Raw genomic sequence first — 23,064 nt, forward strand, 5'->3', positions numbered from 1 at the left:
TTAAACAAAAACTAGTAGTTTCCCGCTGGCTCCGCCCGTAATGTACAAAGTATGGCGTTGTTCGTTACTATCCTCACGGATATATTTGCAAAGTTTAGAGTTAATAAAATAAAGCACATGATCTGCTGTGGTAATAGAATGTAATATTATGTCAACAAAACACTTGAAAATACATCACACAAAGAAATTGAATTAAACGGTCCTTGGAACAACACTACGCACCGAACTGTTAAAAAGGCCTTCAAAGATCTTCGTTATGGAGACAAAGGTACTGAAACTTTTCTCAGAATCTACCAATTTAAGTAGTTATTACCTCAAAAGAAAGCGCTTGATTCACTGACAAGGGGTCATTCCCTACTCGTCACCACCGTTTTCGCACAAATTTATAGAACATGTAAGGCTTGGCTAGAAATGAAAGTACCCAAAGTGGGAACTCCAGATGGCCAAGCGAATAGAAAATAAAACTAAAAATATAAATGTTGACTCGGCTCTCGCACCGTATAAGCCACTTACGTTAGCGCGCATGCCGAGCGGCTATTGGCGTAGCGTAGAGAATATTTTTTCACTTTTTATATTATTCATTTATTTTTATTTATTTATTTATTTATTTATTTATTTATTTATTTATTTATTTATTTATTTATTTATTTATTTATATGCAAAAGGCATATAGGACGTCATTTTTTCAATGAGCGCACAATTGTAGAAAATTTGGAGTTGCGAACTCTCTCGACGCGTTCAAACAGAAATTCTTCTTTTTTCTCCTTTATTGGCTATCTGCCCTCCTTGGGGACTGTGCCATAAACGTGAATAGTCGTTTCGCTGTAAGATTCGTTTTCACCTGACAAGTGAAGGTTGCTCCTGGCGGCTGTACACAAACAATACATTCTTGGCGCAGGTAGAAAAAAGTCTGACAATGAAATCCCATTTTTTTTACCTTTTCTATGCCTTCTGCGTATAAATAAATAAATAAAACGAATTATTTACCTCTTTGCTTGATTGGAAAATGAATAATATAAAAGTTGACAGAAAATCAGTCTCCACACACGGAGTCGAACCCCCGACCACCGAATTACCAGTGTGAGTGTTTTTAGTCCAAAACGAACTGCGTACCTCAATTAGAACGAAAAATATGATTGCTTCAATGAGAAAAAATGTTGAAGAAATCAGACGTCAAATTGAATGTGCACTCATAACTTTCCTTAGATTCAACCAATTTGGATAATTAAGAGCTGAAAGTCCGCCTCTGTGGTGTAGTGGTTAGCGTGATTAAATGCCACCCCCCGGAGATCCGGGTTCGATTCCTGGCTCTACCACGAAATTTGAAAAGTGGTACGAGGGCTGGAACGGGGTCCTCTCAGCCTCGGGAGGTCAACTGAGTAGAGGTAGGTTCGATTCCCACTTCAGCCATCCTCGAAGTGGTTTCCCGTGGTTTCCCACTTCTCCTCCAGGCAAATGCCGGAATGGTACCTCACTTAAGGCCACGGCCGCTTCCTTCCCTCTTCCTTGCCTGTCCCATCCAATCTTCCCATCCCTCCGCAAGGCCACTGTTCAGCATAGCAGGTGAGGCCGCCTGGGCGAGGTACTGATCATTCTCCCCAGTTGTATCCCCGACCCAAAGTCTGAAGCTCCAGGACACTTCCCTTGAGGCGGTAGAGGTGGTATCCCTCACTGAGTCCGAGGGAAAAGCCGAACCTGGAGGGTAAACAGATGATGATGATGATGATGATGATGATATGATTGCTTCAAAGAGAGAAAAAATTTAAAGAATCAAATAATTTGAGGAAGGCGGAAGTTAAGTGATTTATAGTACCTGATGACAAATCTGTGCATGAATACCTTTCAGTAAAATAAAATGAAGGAACTTGACCGGTTAGAATGGCTGGACTGACTGACTTTAGTTTTCATAATTTTTTTAAATATGTAGGCTAGATGCTGAAATAATAACCAAATATGCCCTTGTATCACTAAAATGAGCAAATCAATAAAAATGGTTGAAATATGCATTAATATGCAACATGGAATTTGTTTAAACGGGGTCAAGGTTCTGTCATCCACAATAATTTTTCATATTTCGAGTAAAATGAGATCAGAGAAGTAATATGACTTTTACTTAACTTCTGAACCTTTGTGATTACTCAGCTTTTCCCATTCCTCAGCTGCTTTTGTAAACAAAATCGACTTTCAACCTATTACGTCGTGTTACGTACATGTAGTACGTGTTGAAGAGATGTTATCCGAGCTCGATAGCTGCAGTCGTTTAAGTGCGGCCAGTATCCAGTATTCGGGAGATAGTAGGTTCGAACCCCACTGTCGGCAGCCCTGAAAATAGTTTTCCGTGGTTTCCTATTTTCACACCAGGCAAATGCTGGGGCTGTACCTTAATTAAGGTCACGGCCGCTTCCTTCCCACTCCTAGCCCTTCCCTGTCCCATTGTCGCCATATCTGTGTCGGTGCGACGTAAAGCAACTAGCAAGAAAAAAAAGAGAGATGTTAAGTACAGAACAAAAATGGCCGGTCGGAAACCAGTGGGATCCGAACCGACAACCTCCCGATTTCACGTCGGGTACTTTACCAATTGAGCTATGGTGGCCTTGGGCATATTTGTTCCGTCGGAAAGGATAGCTACAGGTCTGGCACTACTTCCATCACACTGTCGAGTCGCCCGTTGTGGGCCAAGTCAACGAATATTGTATTTCGGTGTGAAAATTCAATATCCATTGAGCTTCTGGATTGTCACAGCCATAAACGAGTTTCAGACTTGGGTAGAAGCTACATTTTACTCTGGCCTGTGTCAACAGACAGATGGACAAAACCTTGCATTCAGGCTGATCATCTATCTGTGGACAACGAATTACTAGTGGGTAAGTAGATTAAGAAAGAAAGAGCCTGACAATATTACTAACGAAGTACCGAAACTAAATGCTAGATCTAAATTAAGAATACACACCGTTCTGATCGATAGAAGAAAACCATTGAAGTGCTGGTTTCTAAAGACGGTAATGCTCTGTAAGTGAACAACTATGGGCTCATTCATGCGGCACCCTAGGTATGTTAAACAGTTGAATATCTCATATGAAATTGTATTAGGGGTACATCTTCCCCGGCTACAAAATTTAAACTGCGCGCCTTCTCTATGGCCATCTATGGCAACGGACATGAGCTTTCAAACTTCCGAAAACCTTCTTTTTCGATGGCGAGATGGCTCTGCCATCTATTCAATAATGACATCTGTTGGACTAAAATCAAACTAATTGCCAGAGAAAATTTCTTTTGGGAATTGGTAACTTTTATTTTTGAGGCTCAAGCTGTTCTCCTTTGGGCCCGGCTCCCGAACTAATAGTTCAGCTGGTTCCTCCTCTACACATCACATGCTGTAACTATGTTCTCTAGCCAATCAAACCTCAGCCCATTAACATATTGTACTTTAATTTAGTCTCGAACTTTCCCCTACGGAACTATGTAAGGACAGCACTTTAGGGCCATCTTGTCTGAATTGCTCCAGTGCTTGGGAGTACGACTTGACGGAGGCCATAGAGGGCTAGGGAGGCAAGGGCGCGGCCTGCTTGAAGAAGATCCTGCGAAACAAGGTAATGGCAGAATTTACCTAAACATGTGATCGTTCTTAGTGGTAGTTCAAGGGGAAGGTTTCAGCCCTTTCTTAATGCAATTTTGTATTTTTGTGGTTGAAACGTAGAGTCTTCTGTTCCCTACTGGGAAATATGTAACGTAAGGGAACGCGAGTGGTGACCCTCAGTCGTCTTCCCATCAACTTTTGAATTGGGTGACTAAACTTTTCAACCCGCTAAATTTTAAAACTTTGTCTCGTCCTTAAATGTTCCTCCTTTAGTCACCCTTTTTAGTATGGTATTAGCCTTCGTGTCATTGAGCCTTAAGCCCATTTAGGTTCTAGCCCTTCCTGAAATTTATAGAAGGAGTGTTTTTTATCCTTAAGGCCTTGTAGTATGGGTATGTATACCCCTGGGTACTTTTAATTATTCTTAGGGTAACTGTATTTTCTTTTCGGTTCCCTTCGCAAACCGTGATTAGTATTTTTGTGGAGCATTGCCATTGTTAAGCCCACCATAGTGAACCCATAATGCTACGATGAGAAAATTCTTTTTTATTTTCCCAATATTTATTTCAGCTACAAACTACTTTTTTTGAGAGCAGCATTTCAAGAGCCTCTCTGTTTCGTGGGAGCGAGCTACCCGCGTCAAGCAAGCTGTGAACTCGTGAAACGCCGGGACACTTCGGTGGACTTCGAATATTCAACAATTTTTCAAATTCAAGGAATTCTTCGTAACGAGAGATTTTGGCAACACAGTAAATCCAAAAATAAAGAATCTAAATTATTCTTAAACCCTATGGAAAGACAGAACCCCCAGGGTAAAAATAAATGCAGTTAAGCCTAGAGAAGAATTTGCGCCCGGCTCCCGAACTAGCCACACGTGCCAAGGTCGATGGATGAAGAAAACCCGTGAAACGCCCGGGCAAAAATAATTTCTTTTGCCTGTTGCGAGTATGGTAAAAATATGAAATTAACACCGTAATAAATCGTAAGTCTGTCCGAAGTTATGGAACAAATTTCAGAAAAATTGGTGTATTGAATGCGGAATTAGCAGATTGTGCAATCAAGCTTCATGGTGTGAGTAGCGTCACCCCATAGGGTATAAAAGAAATCTCCCTTCGAACATTACACAGTCTCTGTCTGGTTACTGGTGCAGCGGAGCCCGCGTCACTCGTCAGCAGAAAAGTGTGAAAATTTGGTCTCCAAATAACTTATTACATGTTCGTGTCTATGGTTCAAATATACTGTTAGAATGGAAGATGATAGAAATTTTCTGAGCTTCCGCTAATGGGAACTTTGAAGGTTTAGATATTTGGGTGAATAAGTAATTGAGTTTCTCTTTGTATCCAGTGCGTGCGTATAATATGTGTTAGAGTCTGGATGTGAGCTACAGGGTCTGGTTTCTTATCTGTTGGAACACCTGGACTTTTTAGTAGGGTGAAAGGAAGTAGCGGTCTTGTGAACGCAGTAGATGTGGTCATATGAGCAGTGTTCGTCGCCTGCTAAACGTTTGAAAGTGCGTCGGAAAGTGTTGTGTAATTTAAGTTGTATGTATGAGAAGATGATGGCAAATATAGCTATGGAAAGCTAAATAAACGAGTTCTGCTGGTTAGATGCAGCCAGAATCCAGGACGATGGCTACGATCACATGTCTGTGAATACTTTGTATCAATGTTATAGTTAGATTATTGTTTGTCCCTACCAAATTTCATTGCGTGTGTTGGGTTGATATTTTGTAATGCTCAGGCAAAGGTATTATATTTCTGGTCAGCGCGTGAAAATCTTTAGTGTTGTAAAATTCACGTCAAGAAACTATAAAATGCGAAGTTTAAATATTGTGTTAATATTCTTTGAGATATTGTCCGAATTGAGTAAATTTAGGAAGGTGCTAACGATAACGTAGTCGTGGCGAATGTTTTAATTTCGAATATCGTTTGAATTCAGAAATTTTTTGTCAAAATAGTAATAATAATAATAATAATAATAATAATAATAATAATAATGTCTACCGCGGGATAAAATTTTCCTATGTTAAAAGTGGATTTAACAAGTATGTTCTACAAGGTTTGCGGGTGTCTAGAAAATTCCAGTGAAATCCGATAAAGTTATGTTTTATTCATGGGAAGTAAAATTTTATGACATCGTGTATGTCGATGATATGGAAAATCACGGTGTGTTGTTGTATTCTCGAGGTCCGAAAGTTGTAGTAACAGTAAAATAAAAAGGTGTATTTTTATAAAAGTTGTTTGTCATGAGGGGATTGAGGTTTGAGAAGTCTTGAAATATAAGAAAATGGATTGAGAACGAAGAATTTATATATGTGGAGATAAGAGTTGTCGAAATGTTGAAGGCAGGGAAAGCCTGGATATTTCATATAATACCGCCCTGAGAAGGCGATGAGAATGAATTTTTGAGACAGGCTATATTTGGCGAGAGCGAAGAATTTTTGAGACAGGCTGTACATTAAATGTGAGATTTATGTGGCAGGCTGTAGTATAATCCGCTAAGAATCCGAAAGCTGAGACCTGGAGAAGGTTTGCTCGAGATGATTATTGTGTGAGGCACAGTAAATTTCAAGTAAAATCCCAAGTGCAAGACGATTTATGGTAGAGATTGTAAATCATGGTAGTAAAAGAAAAAATCAAGTGACTAGTTACGCAAAGTCAGTATAATGAATATTAGAATAATATGACCTCAAGGATAGAAGAGCATTTTGAAGACACGGTTGGTGTTGTTTGACCGTAATGACAAGTTTCCAATCAGTAAAGTTCATAAATTACAAGGAAACATTGTGGGATGAGATATAGGACGTTATTAAAGCGATATGTTTGGCTGTGTAGATTCATTGGGTTTCGTTTCACTGAATAGTCATGGAATATGAATATTTGGAAAATAACGGTAGGCGATTTGAGGGCTTCACCCTAAAACTGCAGTGTGTATTTTTGCGATGGTGATGATTATTGTTTGGCGATAGTCAAGTAGTGTCAGACGTGTGTTGGAAGTCATTATCATTTTTCCAAACTTCATTGTGTATGCTGAGATCGTGTTTGAGTTGTGGATTGTTCGCCATGCGATATTTATCTTCAATTTTACGTTTAGTAACAAGATAGGGACTTATTGCCTTTTCCGACTTGAGTTCATTCTGTGGCAAGATTCGTTTGGTTGTGTGTTATTAGTTTCGACCAGATTTACAACCGAAATATCTAAGAGTTTGTTTGAAGTTACGATTTCGCCTGATATGCTAGAGGAAGCGTATATGACCCAATTTCCGCTCGACAATAGATTTTTTTGCTATTTGCTTTACGTCGCACCTACACAGATATCTCTTACGGTCACGATGGGATAGGAAAGGCCTAGGAAGTGGAAGGAAGCGATCGTGGCCTTAATTAAGGTACAGCCCTGGCATTTGCCTGGTGTGAAAATAGGAAACCACGGAAAACCATCTTCAGGGCTGCCGACAGTGGGGCTCGAACCCACGATCTCCCGATTACTGGATACTGGCCGCAATTAGACAACAGATTTAGGACGTCACATGTTATCCTATGAGTATACTGATGATGAGACGTCCTAGTTCACGCTCAACGATAGAATTAGGGAGGTGTGTGTACATAGAGGTTATTGTTAGGATGTGCAGACATTAAGTAGGCCCGACGATAGGTCTGGGATGTCAGCTGTCTATACTCAAGTCTTAGATTAGATGTTTTTGCGAAGTGACTTGATAGTTGGTAGTGTCTGCAGTGGTATACGCAATGCGAAGAGTGTTAGCTCGGTAATAACGAGGCCAAGCTTGTGCGCATCCCGTTACCAGCTGGAAGGTGTTTACCTAAGATTATGGAATCACTAATGGCGAGGGTGTCCAACATTGGGTACTGAGCTAGCGGAGATTGACTAATTTATGAGATTCCTACTTTCTCCGAAGAAAATTCTTCGATATTGTAAAAGAAAATATAGATATGCTATCCGATGTGACTGCGTTTGAAATATTTAATAATTAATAATTAATTTTTTATCAAGGATTTATACAAATGATTTTTTTTTGTGCAATTAAGAATGCAATAAAAGTTAGTAAGCACATATTTGGTCCTCATTTCAAGTAGTTAGGCTCTCTTCTGAACCCCATAGTTTGGTTAAGATCGTGACCGAAACATTCACGCAACGACCCCAAGATTTAAGAGTTCAATATTGCTCTACTGTAGCAGCTGTGGCCGACCAACGATGGAATGGTATGTCAAGGGTTCAGTAAGCCAACCGCGTATGAACACTCTGAAGTGGGGTCACCCTGTGTGTTGCCCAGTGTGATTATGTGTTCCAAAAGCAACTGATTTCCTGTTCGAGGCGAGACTCTTGTATTATAGAGGACTCTTATGAAGTGTACCTGCTGGGACCAAACTTTGCTCTTTCATATGTAATTTAACGGCCGAAAGTTTATCCCAAGTTATTTTGTACCTGATTTACCACTCCTTACTCCTAGGCATTGTTGGAGCTGACGACCTCGTTGTTAACATTTTCAGTTTTCTTTGTTATACTAGTAAATTTTCTGTCTCTCAATTTTAAGAAAGGTAAGAAATAAAATTCCCAAATTTGTTATACTAAAAGCTCCTCTAAGTAATCCCCTGTCCAGCCATTCAACACAGGCACTTCCTATTCCTCTGTGAGCCACTGAAACTCCGGGTGAAGGTAAACACCTTTGTGGATTACCAACGGGGTACATGACTTAGGAAAGATTATTTTGTGAGAATCGAGTGCTGTCGCATTTTCGAGATATTAGCAAGTCAGTAGTCAAAGGAATTTTAGGCTTCGTTAAAGCCTTTGATGTCGTACCACATGACAACGTAAACTAGGAGGAAAAAGTTGATGAATGAATGATAAAAGAAAGGAAAGAAGGGGGAAGCAAGCAAGCTAAGGAACTCGCAGTAAAATGGTAATGATGGGGCCGCTTGTGTTTGTTGTATTAAACGTACTGCATGGGAAGGTACCTGTAAATCGAAACAAACAAATATACGAAAATGTAGTCTTGTATGGGGAATGTACTCTTTCAGATATGGATGACTGATGTCAATATATATCATAGGAGACTATGAAATGAAATGAAATGGCGTGTGGCTTTTAGTGTCGGGATATGTCCGAGGACTTCTGCTCGCCAGGTGCAGGTCGTTTGATTTGTCGCCCGTAGGCGACCTGCCCGTCATGATGAGGATGAAATGATGAAGACGGCACATATACCTAGCCTCCGTGCCAGCGAAATTAACCATTGATGGTTAAAATTCCCGACTCTGCCGGGAATCGAACCCGGGACCCTTGTGACGAAAGGCCAGCACGCTAACCATTCAGCCATGGAGATGGACATAGGATACCATGTAGAATATAATCCAAAGTGGCACACGTAGATAGTGTAATTGCTAAACCGTACAAATGGTTCAGTTTTGCAATAAGGGTGTTAAGAGATATAATAAACATGGCAAATGAACTCGATTATCTACAGTACTGTAATTATTCTTGCAGGATCAGTAACCTAACTTAATAGAACACAGGGCTACTGCCTGGGACTCATCAAAATAGGGCTCATCAGTGTACTGGAAATGGTAATGAGAAAGGTTGTACGGTTTGTGCTGTACAATTTCCCTACTAAAAGGATAATAATTAATAATAATAGCATGAGACCTTCGGAGAGGCCTTGTGCAGGTCTTTCTCCCTATAGGCGACTTGCGCGTCTGGGAGGATGGTGCTCTACCTATGATGAATTCTAATGCTGAGGACGGCACACATCATTTATCAAAGGATTTCCACTTTTCTATTGATTAAACCGAGTTCGGTAGCTGCAGCCCCTTAAGTGCCGGCAGTATTCAGAATTTGGGAGATATTGGGTTTGAAACCCATTATCAGCAGCCCTGAATAGAGTTTTCTGTGGTTTCCCATTTTCGCACCAGGCAAATACTGTGCTGTACCTTAATTAAGGCCACGGCCACTTCTTCTGTTGTATGTCCGGCGCTCCCTTTCTCGCTCCGCCAGCCAGCTGTACGCGCGCCTGTGTATCATTCTGCTAGCTTCGACGCGCAGCCCTCAGTGCGCGTGCCTGACCATCGAGTGTACTATAAATAGGAGCTCCCGGCCTGCTCACTTGCCCACTTGCCCCGGTGTCCAGCTCCAGAATACACCCTACGTCGAGCACGGAGGCTACTCCTCTTGAAAATGTGCTTCGACCAGGTGGACTGAATTTCTGGCAGTACGAGGTTTCACCTCTGGTCACCGCTCCCTTACCTGTTTCCACTGCCTATGTTCCGTAATTCTTTTACAAGCCATTTTCATTCCCTAAGTTATGCAAGCTCCCTTAGTTTCGCTAGGTGGAATTTCTTCAATCAATTGAACTTGCTTTTTAGGAATTCAGGCACTTCAACAAACAAGGACTCTCATAAACATTTATGTTAGTGTGCCAGATAGTTCTCGACTATCAACGTGTCAATTCACAAAGACTATCTTTTCAAGATAGAAGTGTATATAAAGACTGCAAACCTGTACATATTGTATAAAGACAGACTTTTCTCAAGATTCAATATTCCTTTTTGCTTCAAAATAAATTTCAGTTATTTGTGTAAATATTATAAAGTGAAGCAAATAAAAGTTGTGTTTTGTAAACTTCAACCTTGGTTACAACACAACTCTATGGCGACGAGGTAAAAAAGCACCAAAATACAATTCATCGGCCCCAGTCGCCAACTCTATGGCGACGAGGTAAAAAAGCGACACTACAATTCATCGGCCCCAGTCGCCAACTCTATGGCGACGAGGTAAAAAAGCAACAAACTACAATTCTTCGGCCCCAGTTGCCAACTCTATAGCGACGAGGTACACACGAAACCAACACTACAATTCAACGGGTCCAGTTGTCAACTCTACGGCGACGTGCTAAACAACAACGACACTCCAACCAGTTCTGACACACAGCTTACCTTACTCTTTCTTGCACGCATCTCGCAATGGCTACTGCGGAACAACTCGCTACGGTCTTCCAAGCCTTACAGCAACAACAACAACAGTTTATGCAACAACAACAGGCAGCATTAATTCAGGCTATTCAAGCTATTTCTGTCTCTACACAGCCATCAGCTATTCCTCCGTTCTCTGCTTTTGATCCGGCTAAGGAAGAATGGTCAGTTTATTTAGCCCGCTTGCAACAGCATTTCATCTGCCATTCTGTCACAGATGATCAACGCCGCCGCGCACTATTTCTTAGTTCGGTTGGCAATGCTACGTGTGAATTACTACGTAAATTGAGTCCAGAAGAACACTTATCTGAGGTACCCTTCACGCAGCTCTTAGCCCGTCTCACGGAACACTATGCCAAAGCTCCTCACATAGTGGCTGCTCGCTATAAATTTTTTCAGAGCAGAAAGCAACCCCATCAGACACATACTGAATGGATAACTGAATTGCGTGGTCTAGCTAAACCCTGCCAGTTCATCTGCTCCAAGGACGGTTGTGGTTCATCCTACACTGATTCTCTCATTCGGGACATGATAATTTTACATACTCCTGAAGACAAAATACGTTTTGACGCTGTCAAGCATAGTAACCCTTCTTTAGAAGACGTCCAGCGTATTGCTACGGTTTATGAGCTTACTACCAAGACTGCCGCAGCCATAGCTTCTCCACACGAAGTTGCACAAGTCTCGCCTCAAGCCCGCAAGTCCTCTGCTACAGTGAACCGTACGGATAAGGCGCTCTCCACCAAGCATTCTCGCCAGGTTCCCTCTCGTAATGCTAAACGGAAGCCCAATTCTAAAAGCACCTCGAAACTCCTGCCTTCCTGCCGAGGCTGTTTCAAGCATCATGAACGTCGTGACTGTCGTTTTTTCAAAGCTACTTGTGAACGATGTAATAAACTTGGACACATTCAGACTGTCTGTCAAAGTTCGCTCCGCCCTGCTAAGACTACTGCAGCGCGCCGGAAGCATATACAGCCCCGCCAAGACATGGAAATTGATCAGATCAATCTTATTCTTCCCACGAAGGATTCTCACAAAATCATCATTCCTCTCTCATTCTCTGATCGATCTGTCGATTTTCAATTAGACACTGGATCACCTGTCTCTATTATTAACCTGACTACCTACCACGACTTAGGTTCACCTTCATGCTCTCCAGCTGACATCCAGCTCGTGACATTTAACAAGAAGAAAATTGACATCAAAGGTCAAATTAAGCTTCAGGCTAGTTATAAAGGAATTCAGAAGGCCATTCCTCTTCTCGTAGTTAACAACTACACTGCATCAAACATTATGGGCATGGATCTATTTAACTTATTTGGTTTCCAGATACATGACAACATTAACGTCGTATCTACATTGCATCCTACTTCTGACGTTACCGCTCTCCTAGCGCAGTTTCCTGAAGTCTTCGACTCTCAGCTTGGAACAGCAAAAGACTATACAGCTCACATACAGCTGAAATCCGGAGCTAAGCCTCGCTTCCTCAAAGCACGTCCAGTACCCCTAGCACTTCAAGACCAGGTCACGAAAGAATTAGAACGATGGATACAAACTGGAATAGTAGTACCAGTTACTTCTAGTCCATGGGCTACTCCACTCGTGGTAATCAAGAAACCTGATGGTAATGTTCGACTTTGTGGCGATTTTAGATCTACAGTCAACGCACAACTAGAAACCGATATATTTCCTATTCCACGTCCAGAAGACTTATTCCGTCGTCTCTCTGGTGGACAATTCTTCTCTCGAGTTGATCTTAAAGAAGCATATCTCCAGCTACTTTTAGACGAAGAATCTAAGAAATTTCTCACACTCAACACTCCTCTCGGACTGCTCCAGCTCCAGCGGCTCCCATTTGGTGTTTCATCCTCAGCGGCTATTTTTCAGCGCTATTTGGCTCAACTCACCGCCTCAATTCCCGGTTGTGCTAACTACCTGGATGATATTATTGTTACTGGAAAAGATCATCAGGAACATCTCACCAATCTCCGCCTTCTTCTCCAGAAATTGAAAGACAATGGACTACGAGCGAATCTAGCTAAATGTACCTTCTTTCAGCCTAAAGTTCACTACCTCGGACATATACTTGATAAGAATGGAATTCGTCCTAGTATGCAGAATGTCTCCGCGATAGTAAACATGCCAGCACCTCAGAACCTCAAGCAGCTTCAGTCCTTCATAGGAAAAGCGAACTATTATAATAAGTTCATTCCACGCTTCGCTACAGTGGCAGCTCCATTAAACGCTCTACGTAAAAAAGGTGTTAAGTTTCAGTGGACTCCGCAATGCCAACAGGCATGGAAAACAATCAACAACGCCTTAATTCAAGCTATACAACTCACTCATTTTCAGCCCGACAAGATCATCACGCTAGCTACTGACGCTTCAGACTACGGTGTCGGTGCCGTTCTCTCCCAGAAGGATCGTCATGGACAAGAACGCCCCATCGCCTTCGCTTCGAAAACACTTAATGACCATCAACGTCGATACTCACAGATAGAGAAAGAAGCTTTAGCCATCATCTTTGGTATTCGCCGTTTCAATGAATATCTTTATGGCAACCATTTCCTGATCATTACCGATCATAAGCCTCTCGTACACTTATTCCATCCTGGTAATAAGATCCCAGAGAATTCCCTCAGAAAGCTTCAAAGATGGTCCATGTTCCTTTCTGATTATTCCTATCAGATTGTATATCGAGCCACATCCCAGCATTGTAATGCTGATGCCCTCTCCCGCTTACCCGTTGGTCCTGATACTGCCTTCGATTCTCAAGAATCTGAATGTCTTCAGTTGGACATAGAACTTGAAGATACTGTATCCAGTTTTCCTATTGATGCTACCTGCATAGCTAAAGCTACGGATAAGGACAGTACACTTGCTACTGTACGTACTTACATCCGCAACGGTTGGCCTCTTCAGAGCACACTTCCTGCCCACCTGGCACCTTATCATCGTATGCAGCATCGTCTCACGACTCGTGCCGGAGTTGTACTACTAGAAGCAGGCACCATCTTCCGAGTGGTTATCCCACTTAGCCTACAGAAACAAGTTCTCGAATTATTACACCAAAGCCATTGGGGTATATCCAGAACAAAGCAACTCGCCCGTCAACACTGCTACTGGCCCGGTATTGATGCCGCCATCGAAAAGCTAATACCTCATTGTGAGCAATGTCAAACGAATCAGAACGCCCCGTCTTCTGATCTTGCTTCCTGGCCTCCTGCTACTACTCCATGGGAACGAGTTCACATCGATTTCGCAGGTCCTTTCCTCAATTCCATGTGGTTAATAGTCATCGATTCACTGTCAAACTTTCCATATGTAGTGGATATGCATTCGACTACTACAACCGAAGCTACCATTCGTGCTCTCCAGAAAATCTTTACTACAGAAGGTTTACCACAAGTACTCATTTCGGACAACGGATCTCAATTTACCGCTACTGCTTTTCAGAACTTTTGTACACATAATGGCATTCGTCATATCCTAGCACCACCTTTTCACCCTCAATCTAATGGTGAAGCTGAACGCTTCGTACAAACATTTAAAAGAAGTATGAAGAAAGCTGTCTCTTCAGGCTTAACTAAAGACCAAGCCTTGCTCCAACTCTTAAACACCTACAGAACTCTACCCGGCGCTGATAATATCACTCCTGCACAGAAGCTCCATGGACGACCTCACAGAACTTTACTTTCTCTGTTACAGCCTCTTCCGGCCCAGCATAAGACCTCACCAACGAAGTTCTCCCTCAACGACAAGGTCTACACCAGGACATTCAAATCCAACCCACTCTGGATACCTGGAGTCATCTGCAGATCTTTGGGTCATCGTCTCTACGAGATACAGACTACGGAGAAACGTATCTGCCGCCATCAAGATCAGATACGTCTGCGCTACCGCCCCTGTCCAGCTATTGATGCTATTGCTAAACCAGATAAATCTATTGCCGAACGAGCTTTAGATCATTTAATAACAATGGGTTCCTTTCAGGACGAGACAGCGCCACTCCGCCCAGTTCCAGCTCCGGACAATACAACAGAGATATCAGCAGCTCCGCCCCAGCATCGCAGTCGCCGCCAGCGCCGCCGCCGTTTCACGCCGTACCGGCGCATTTAGGAGGGGAGGGTGTTGTATGTCCGGCGCTCCCTTTCTCGCTCCGCCAGCCAGCTGTACGCGCGCCTGTGTATCATTCTGCTAGCTTCGACGCGCAGCCCTCAGTGCGCGTGCCTGACCATCGAGTGTACTATAAATAGGAGCTCCCGGCCTGCTCACTTGCCCACTTGCCCCGGTGTCCAGCTCCAGAATACACCCTACGTCGAGCACGGAGGCTACTCCTCTTGAAAATGTGCTTCGACCAGGTGGACTGAATTTCTGGCAGTACGAGGTTTCACCTCTGGTCACCGCTCCCTTACCTGTTTCCACTGCCTATGTTCCGTAATTCTTTTACAAGCCATTTTCATTCCCTAAGTTATGCAAGCTCCCTTAGTTTCGCTAGGTGGAATTTCTTCAATCAATTGAACTTGCTTTTTAGGAATTCAGGCACTTCAACAAACAAGGACTCTCATAAACATTTATGTTAGTGTGCCAGATAGTTCTCGACTATCAACGTGTCAATTCACAAAGACTATCTTTTCAAGATAGAAGTGTATATAAAGACTGCAAACCTGTACATATTGTATAAAGACAGACTTTTCTCAAGATTCAATATTCCTTTTTGCTTCAAAATAAATTTCAGTTATTTGTGTAAATATTATAAAGTGAAGCAAATAAAAGTTGTGTTTTGTAAACTTCAACCTTGGTTACAACATCTTCCCCACTCCTAGCCCTTTCCTACCCCACCGCCGCCATAAGACCTATCTGTGTCGGTGCGACGTAAAGCAACTTGAAACTAAAAAATTAAAAATAGTTAGGATCCTCCTGACTTATATTTCACTTTACTTTACTTCTTATTTCATGTTGTGTCTCGGTATTAGGGCTCCATCCCCTTTTATTTGTGATGAAAAATACATCCATCACTTTATATGTTAACAGCGCCAGTAACCATTTTTCCATTTAACCAATGCTAGACTATTTTTTAAGCCGGCCCCGTGGTGTAGAGGTAGCGTGCCTGCATGTTGCCCGGAGGTCCCGGGTTCAATTCCCGGCCAGGTCAGGTACTTTTATCTGGATCTGAGGGCTGCTTCGAGGTCCACTCAGCCCACGTGATTTCAGTTGAGGAGCTATCTGACGATCAGATAGCGGTCCCGGTCTAGAAAGCCAAGAATAACGGCCGAGAGGATTCGTCCTGCTGACCACACTACGCCTCATAATCTTCACGCCTTCGGGCTGAGCAGCAGTCGCTTGGTGAGCCAAGGCCCTTCAGGGCTGTAGTGGCATAAGATTAGGTTAGACTAGTTTTTAGAGTGATAAGTGATTTGGTTGGAAGCAGCACGGTAATGTTGCCCCACCGCTTTTTATGGAATAAGCTGACGACTGAATTTACTGTTACGTAGCAAGCCCAGACTTCAGACACTCACAGAGTAGCAATAGAACACGATGGAGGCCTTCACTGGTGCCACTCCGAGTAATTTGTTATTTGTGCTTTGAAGGAGGATTAATGGCTAAATGCACGAACCTTGTTTGCCGTAATCAGCGTTTAGGATTCTTGACTGTTTAACTTTAACCCACAATAATCAGTCAATTGTTTTGAAGAAAAATTGGAAAATTAGTGGAGAGATTTCGTTTATCTATTAAAAAATCTGCATCATTTCTTCAGGAAACGGTGCAAACTATCCTACAATTTCCAACGCAGGGAAATCATCCGTTTCTGTTATCAATAGATTTGATTTCTCCAGCGATTTTCTTCCAAGTTTCTTCTTTCTGCTTTATGGTGACTCCATCTGTCTTTTTTTTTATTTTCAATGACGTCTTTGTGCGTGACAACTAATTCTGCTACAATCATCATCATCATTTCCCTTTATCCAGTTCCTGCCGCGTCGAGGTGTATTTATGGCACTTCTCTACCTTCCTCTTTCCTTCCACCATTCGTCTTCCACGATCTTGTCCCAGTCTAAATTTCGTCTTCTTATGCCGCTCTTCATTGATTCAATCCCCCATGTTCTAGGTCTTCTTCTTGCTCACTTGCCCTAGCACTTTGCCTCCGGCATATGTCTGGAATTTCTATTCTCCTCCATCCTCTTTATATGTCCAAACCACCGTACTTTATAATTTTTAATTCTCTCATTTATCCTTCCTATCCCAAATTCCTTCTAAACAACTTCATTTCTCACTCTGTCTTTCCTTGTCTTTCCTATCATACTTCCTAGGATTTCATCTCACTGACTTGAATTCCACTCTCTTGCCTGCTAGTCAAAGTCAAAGTCTCACCTGCTTAAATCAGTATGAGTACATTTTGCACATTATCCTAGTACTTTTCCTTGGTACTTCTTTGCTCCAAACTAGTTTTCTTGCACTTTGGTAGAATGCATTGCTCTGCTGACCCTCCTTCTACGATATCGATTTGAAAATGGGAGAAATTTGACGACATTTCTTTTTTTCCTCGTTTGTTCTATCGTGTTGCTAATAAGGGTTCTTTATGTCGCACCGATTCAAATAGGTCTTCTTGCGACGATGGGATAGGAAAGGGCTAGGAGTAGGTGGAAACATTCGTGGCCTTAATTATGGTACAGCATTTGCGCGGTGTGAAAATGGGAAACTACAGAAAACCATCTTCAGGGCTGCCGACAAGTGGGGTTCGAACACACCATCTCCAGAATTTGCTAATAAGTACTTTCAGAAATGAGGAAATGGGTATTTTTCCAACTAACACAAGAAATATGAAATCACCATAGGTGTTCATTGTTCTCCATTTTCGAGCAAAACTTCACGCTAGTGTTTGATTCTACTGCCAACTCAACGTGCTTCACGATTCCTTGTAACCAATCTTTAAATTTAAAACATGTTTACGTACACACTGGTTAGCTGAATCTTAAACAAAGTTGATGCACTTGGCTACTTTGAAACATATGAAGGAAATTGATATTTTCCCAATGCCAAGTGGCGGGCCAAGGTCGAAAACTTGGATTTAACATTACAGGCTCAACAGGGACAACATATCACAAAATCTAAACGACCCGACTTCTTGCATACCAAAGTGTATAATATCACCGGACTACAAGAAATGGTAGATAAAATGAGTTGATAGAAAGTTAAGAAAAGAAAATTAGTGTAAAGAAATCTACTTTATTGTGGAAAATGTCTTATTAAAATTATTATTATCATTGTTATAATTATACATACATCTTCATTATAGATTATGCCTTTCAGATTCAGTCTGCAAGCCTCCATGAATTTACTATTTCTTTAAATAATTTGCTTTACTTTGCACCGACACAGATATGTCCTATGGCGACGATGGGATAGGAAAGGCCTAGGAGTGAGAAGGAAGCGGCCGTGGATTTAATTAAGGCCATTAGTGTTTAAGGTAGCCTACTGAATTATTATGGTGAAGGAAAAATACTTATAATTCCTTTCTTCTCAACTTCAACGTGGCTGTCACATTTTATAACATTTGCATTTGCACGTGCATTTTTAGAAGTAGAGTAGTAAAATCAGACAAATGTAGCTTACAAACTCGGCCATGGAGAGCGACCAACAAATATGGATCAGTCAATATCTGAAGCCTCGCGATTGCCTCACATGTGTGACAAACTGATTTCACAGAGGGAATATGTGGGATAATAATTGAAGATATACTTTCCCTCAATAACTTGGCACGTACTATTTTACCACCCTACGGAAAGACGACGTGCAGAACGGTCAAGGAAATTATGGAGAACACAATGCCGATAAATTTCTTTAATTTCAGACAGGGAAACACCATGAATAGGAAGAAGAGGATAAATAGAACATGTTAAGACTTTATTTAATTTGGCATGTTATTAGTCACATTATGACAGGTTTCAACCTCGCCATATTTGATAAACACTACTGGGAACTAGGGGTTAAGATCACAGTTGCAGGCGAGACCTCCTTCTCCATTGAGGCATAGATCATGGCACACTGCCGGCCAGTCGGGTATTTCATTACTACCACCTTCCCTAAGTGCTCCTACAACAGTGTTCTTTGCTGCATCTTCCTCAGCTTCCTTGTCGGATGGAGACTGTGGATTTTTCCTGGAGGCTGGGGCCAAGTATTTCTTAATGTTCTTCCCGGATTTGGCATAAAACTTCTCGTCACATTTACGGCAGCCATAGACGGTGAGGCCTTCCATCTCGCAGAACATGACGCAGATATTGTTCCAGTTGATGGGAGTTACCAAAAACCGCCGGTCGATTTCGTACGAGTCGCACTCGCACAGCGGGTCTCCTAGTGCGTAGGCGCACAACAGAGGGCAGACGTTGCGCCGGGGAGAGCCTTGCTTCTTCACGAGCGTGCCGTTAGAGACCGCTGCGGCCGCCTTCTTCAGCTCCTTGAAGTTCACATTCTGGGGAAAAGAGTTGGAAATTAGTCTATGATTGCTACAAAATATCGACGGATAAACTTGTGTAAAATAAGGTATTTTTAATTGAATTCAGTTTGACGGATCGAGCCACGGCTGGATTGGGGTGAGTGATGGGATAATCGAATGTTTTATTAATCGAATAACCTCCATCCGATTATTTAGATAATCGAATCATTCGAATCCAGTTCCTAATGAATAATAGAAAAAAGAACGATTAGGAAAGTCACTATTCGATTGTCTCATGATTCGAATGGAGTTTCGGATGGATAATAAAAAATAATCGAAAAATAATCTTATGCGAAAAAATATTCGGATGGAAAAATTTTCACTGTTCGATTGTCTCAGTATTTCGAATGGAGTTTCGAATGAATAATCGAAAAAATATTCGGATGGAAAAATATTCACTATTCGATTGTCTCATTATTTCGAATGGAGTTTCGAATGAATAATCGAAAACATATTCGGATGGAAAAATATTCAATATTCGATTGCCTCATTCATTCGAATGAATAATCAAATGAGAAATATAATCGAATAATCGAATAAAAGAAAATAATCGAATAAGCGATTATGTTGGGTTCGATTATCCCATCACTAGACTCAGGATATCTTATTCAAAAGTGAGAAGTAACAAATATGAAAGTATCGAGAATTATAAATAAATAAATAAATAAATAAATAAATAAATAAATAAATAAATAAATAAATAAATAAATAAATAAATAAATAAATAAATAAATAAATAATATCTGGCTTCTTGGTAGAATTGTCAGTGCAGTGACAATCAGTTTAAGGGCACCGGGTTCGATTCCCCGCCAAACCGGGGAATTCAGTCGCATCTGGTTAATTGTTCTGGCTCGGGGACTGGGTATTGGTATTCCTTTTTATTTACACACAACACACTACATGTTCAGTCATCACAGATATATACAAGAGTGAATGCATCCCTCCATCCGTCAACCTGAATTCAATTAAAAATACCTTATTTTACACAAGTTTAGGATTGGCATCGGATAGGTCATCCGCTTGTAAAACTGGGATCAATATACACGTAGAGCTGGACTTTAATACTGAAAAAGCCGAAAATAATAATAATAATAATAATAATAATAATAATAATAATAATAATAATAATCATCATCATCATCATCATCATAATAATGAAAAGGTGTGTGACTTTTAGTGCCAGGACTGTCCGAGGACATGTTCGGCTTGCCAGTTGCGTGTCTTTTGATTTGACTTCTGTAGGTGACCTGCGCGCCGTGATGAGGATGAAATGATGACGAAGATGACACATACACCCAGCTCTCGAGCCAATGAAATTAACCAATGATGGTTAAAATTCTCGACCCTGCCGAGAATCTAACCCGGGACCCCTGTGACCAAAGTTCAGCACGCTAACCATTTAGCCATGGAGAAATAATAATAATAATAATAATAATAATAATAATAATAATAATAATAATAATAATAATAATAATACAGTTATGTCTGTAGCGAAAGAATCTAAGAGAATTGAAATCAGGTTGGGAATACAAATCTGGAACAGGCAAATAATTTCAAGTATTTAAGATGTTATATTCTCCCAGGATGGTGGTATAGTAAGTGAGATTGTATCAAAGTGCAGTAAAGCTAATGAAGAGAGGTCGCAGTTGCGATCAGCAGTTAGCTCCCGGACGAAATTATCTTTACACAAGTCCGTTTCCAGATCAATTTTGCTGTACGGGAATGACAGCTTGCTGGACTCAGGATATCTTATTCATAAGTTAGAAGAAAGAGACATGGAAGTGGCGGAAATGTTCGCTGGTACAAGCAGGTGGGAACAATGGCAGTGGGTACCATAGACTGAGGAGATAACGGCTAATTTAAGAATTAACTCGACTGATGAAGCAGTAAGCAAAAACCAGCTTCGATGGTGGGGTACAGTGAGGCGAATTGAGGAGAGGTTACCTACGATAATAACGGACTCGATCGTGGAAGGTAAGAGAAGTAGAGGCAGACGAAGACGAAGACGACTTAGTTTCCACTGATCTAAGAATAAGAGGTATAGAACTGATGCGGCCAGAGAGCTAGGTACAACTAGAGGATTGTGAAGGAGTTTGGGAAATTATCAGCTTGCATTCGGGAGATAGCGGGTTCAAACCCAACTGTCGGCAGGCCTGAAGATGGTTATCCGTGGTTTCCCATTTTCAAACCTGGCCTTAACTAAAGCCACGGCCGCTTCCTTCACACTTCCAGGCCTCTCTTATCCCATCGTCGCCGTAATACCTATCCGTGTCGGTGGGACGTAAAGTCAATTGTAAAAAATAGGAATTTCACGGAGACTTGCAGACTGAATCCGAAAGGCATAACAATTTATAATGAAGATGTATGTACAATTATAATAATAACAACCTTCTTCTTCTTCTTCTTTTTCTACCGCTTTTCCCACACCTGTGGGGTCGCGGGTGAGAACTGTATCACACATGTAGATTTGGCCTTGTTTTACTACCGGATGCCCTTCCTAACGCCAACCCTATATGGAGGGATGTATTCACTTTTGCGTGTTTCTGTGGTGTGTTGTCTGAATATGAAGAGGAGAGTGTATTAATAACAATGATAACAATAATGTTACTAAGAAATTTCCCATGTCCGAAGCATTGGCTGAATGGTCAGTGTTGAGACCTTCGGTTCAGAGGGTCCCGGGTTCAATTCCCGGCCGAGTCGTGTATTTTAATCGCCTTTGATTAATTCTTCTGGCTCGGGTTTGGGTATTTGTGTTTGTCCCAACTCTTTCCTCTTCATATTCAAACAACATACCACACTACCAACCACCACAGAAATACGCAATACTCCTTAATCCCTCCATATACGGCTGGCGTCAGGAAGGGCATCCGACCATAAAATGGGGCCCAATCCACATGCGTAACACAGACCGCACCTGCGACCCCACAGAAATGGGAAAAGCGGTAGAAAAAGAAGGAGAATGAGAAATTTTCGACACAAATTTTCTTTGCTTAACACTCTATCAACTCAATTTATCTTCCATTTCTTGTAGTCCAGTAAAATTTTACATTTTGGTATCCAAAAGGTCGGCTAGTTTAGACTTTTTGATATCTTGTCCCTGTTGAGCCAATAATGTTAAATCCAAGTTTTCGACCTTGGCACGCTACCGCGCGCATTAGGAATTGGAAAAACATTACTTTTCTTTATTTATATTTTTCAAAATATCCCCTAAACGGCCGAGGTACCAAAAAAAACAATAAAACAATTCATTCTAAAAACAAAGTGGAGTAAATTTTCTGCTCTTTAGCTCAAGTAGAGTATTTTTTATTAAAACGTTGCTAAAGTTGCGATTTTTCGTCGAATTTTGTTAACTATCTCCTGAAGTAACGGGTTTAGAGCGAACATCATACGGATCAAGTTCATATGTAGCGCGAATCGAACGGGGCAGTACCCAGCTGGCAAATGAAGCACGTTTGAATACATAATATTTTCTCGAGAAGTACTTGCCCGATTTTCAAAATAATCACGGTGCTGAATTTGTAATGTTTGTAGCTATTTTTAGAAATAGTGTAGTTCCATTTGATAACGCAAATTGAACTTTGAATCTTGAAATTATTCTGCAGGAGATGAGAGTAAATATGAGAATGCGAAATATTATGTATTGAAATTATGTTCTCAGTATAACTTATATTGATGTAGGCATTTCTATGACAAGTCTTTTTTTAATGTTTAGGAAAGAATTAGGCATACTTTTTTCATTATTTACTACAAAGAGCAAATGTTACTTATATACATGCCCATATGTTATGTGATAAATACACATGTACTAGGTAAAACATTAAATGAAAATGAAAACCTACAACCTATTTTCCAGTCATTGACCGGGTCAGGGATGTAATGAATGAAACACATATAGGCTGTTATTACAATGGGGTCGCCACTCCCAAGGTGATGTATTAATGAGTGATATATGCTATGAAATGATAATGGAGAGTGTTGCTGGAATGAAAGATGACAGGGAAAACCGGAGTACCCGGAGA

At 41.3% G+C, this 23,064-nt stretch overlaps 1 protein-coding gene across 1 annotated transcript in view; it reads right to left on the bottom strand.

The window, feature by feature from the left end:
- Positions 1-18,435: 18,435 nt before the first annotated feature.
- LOC136874688 (uncharacterized) overlaps positions 18,436-23,064 on the bottom strand; it is a 76,271-nt gene continuing 71,642 nt past the window's right edge. The window contains exon 3 of the mRNA XM_067148327.2: positions 18,436-19,021. Within this exon, the coding sequence (XP_067004428.2) occupies positions 18,533-19,021 (489 nt within the window). The 3' untranslated portion in view covers positions 18,436-18,532. The remainder of the gene's footprint in view (positions 19,022-23,064) is intronic.

The sequence above is a fragment of the Anabrus simplex genome, chromosome 5 (assembly GCF_040414725.1).
Source record: "Anabrus simplex isolate iqAnaSimp1 chromosome 5, ASM4041472v1, whole genome shotgun sequence".
NCBI classification, from domain to species: domain Eukaryota; kingdom Metazoa; phylum Arthropoda; class Insecta; order Orthoptera; family Tettigoniidae; genus Anabrus; species Anabrus simplex.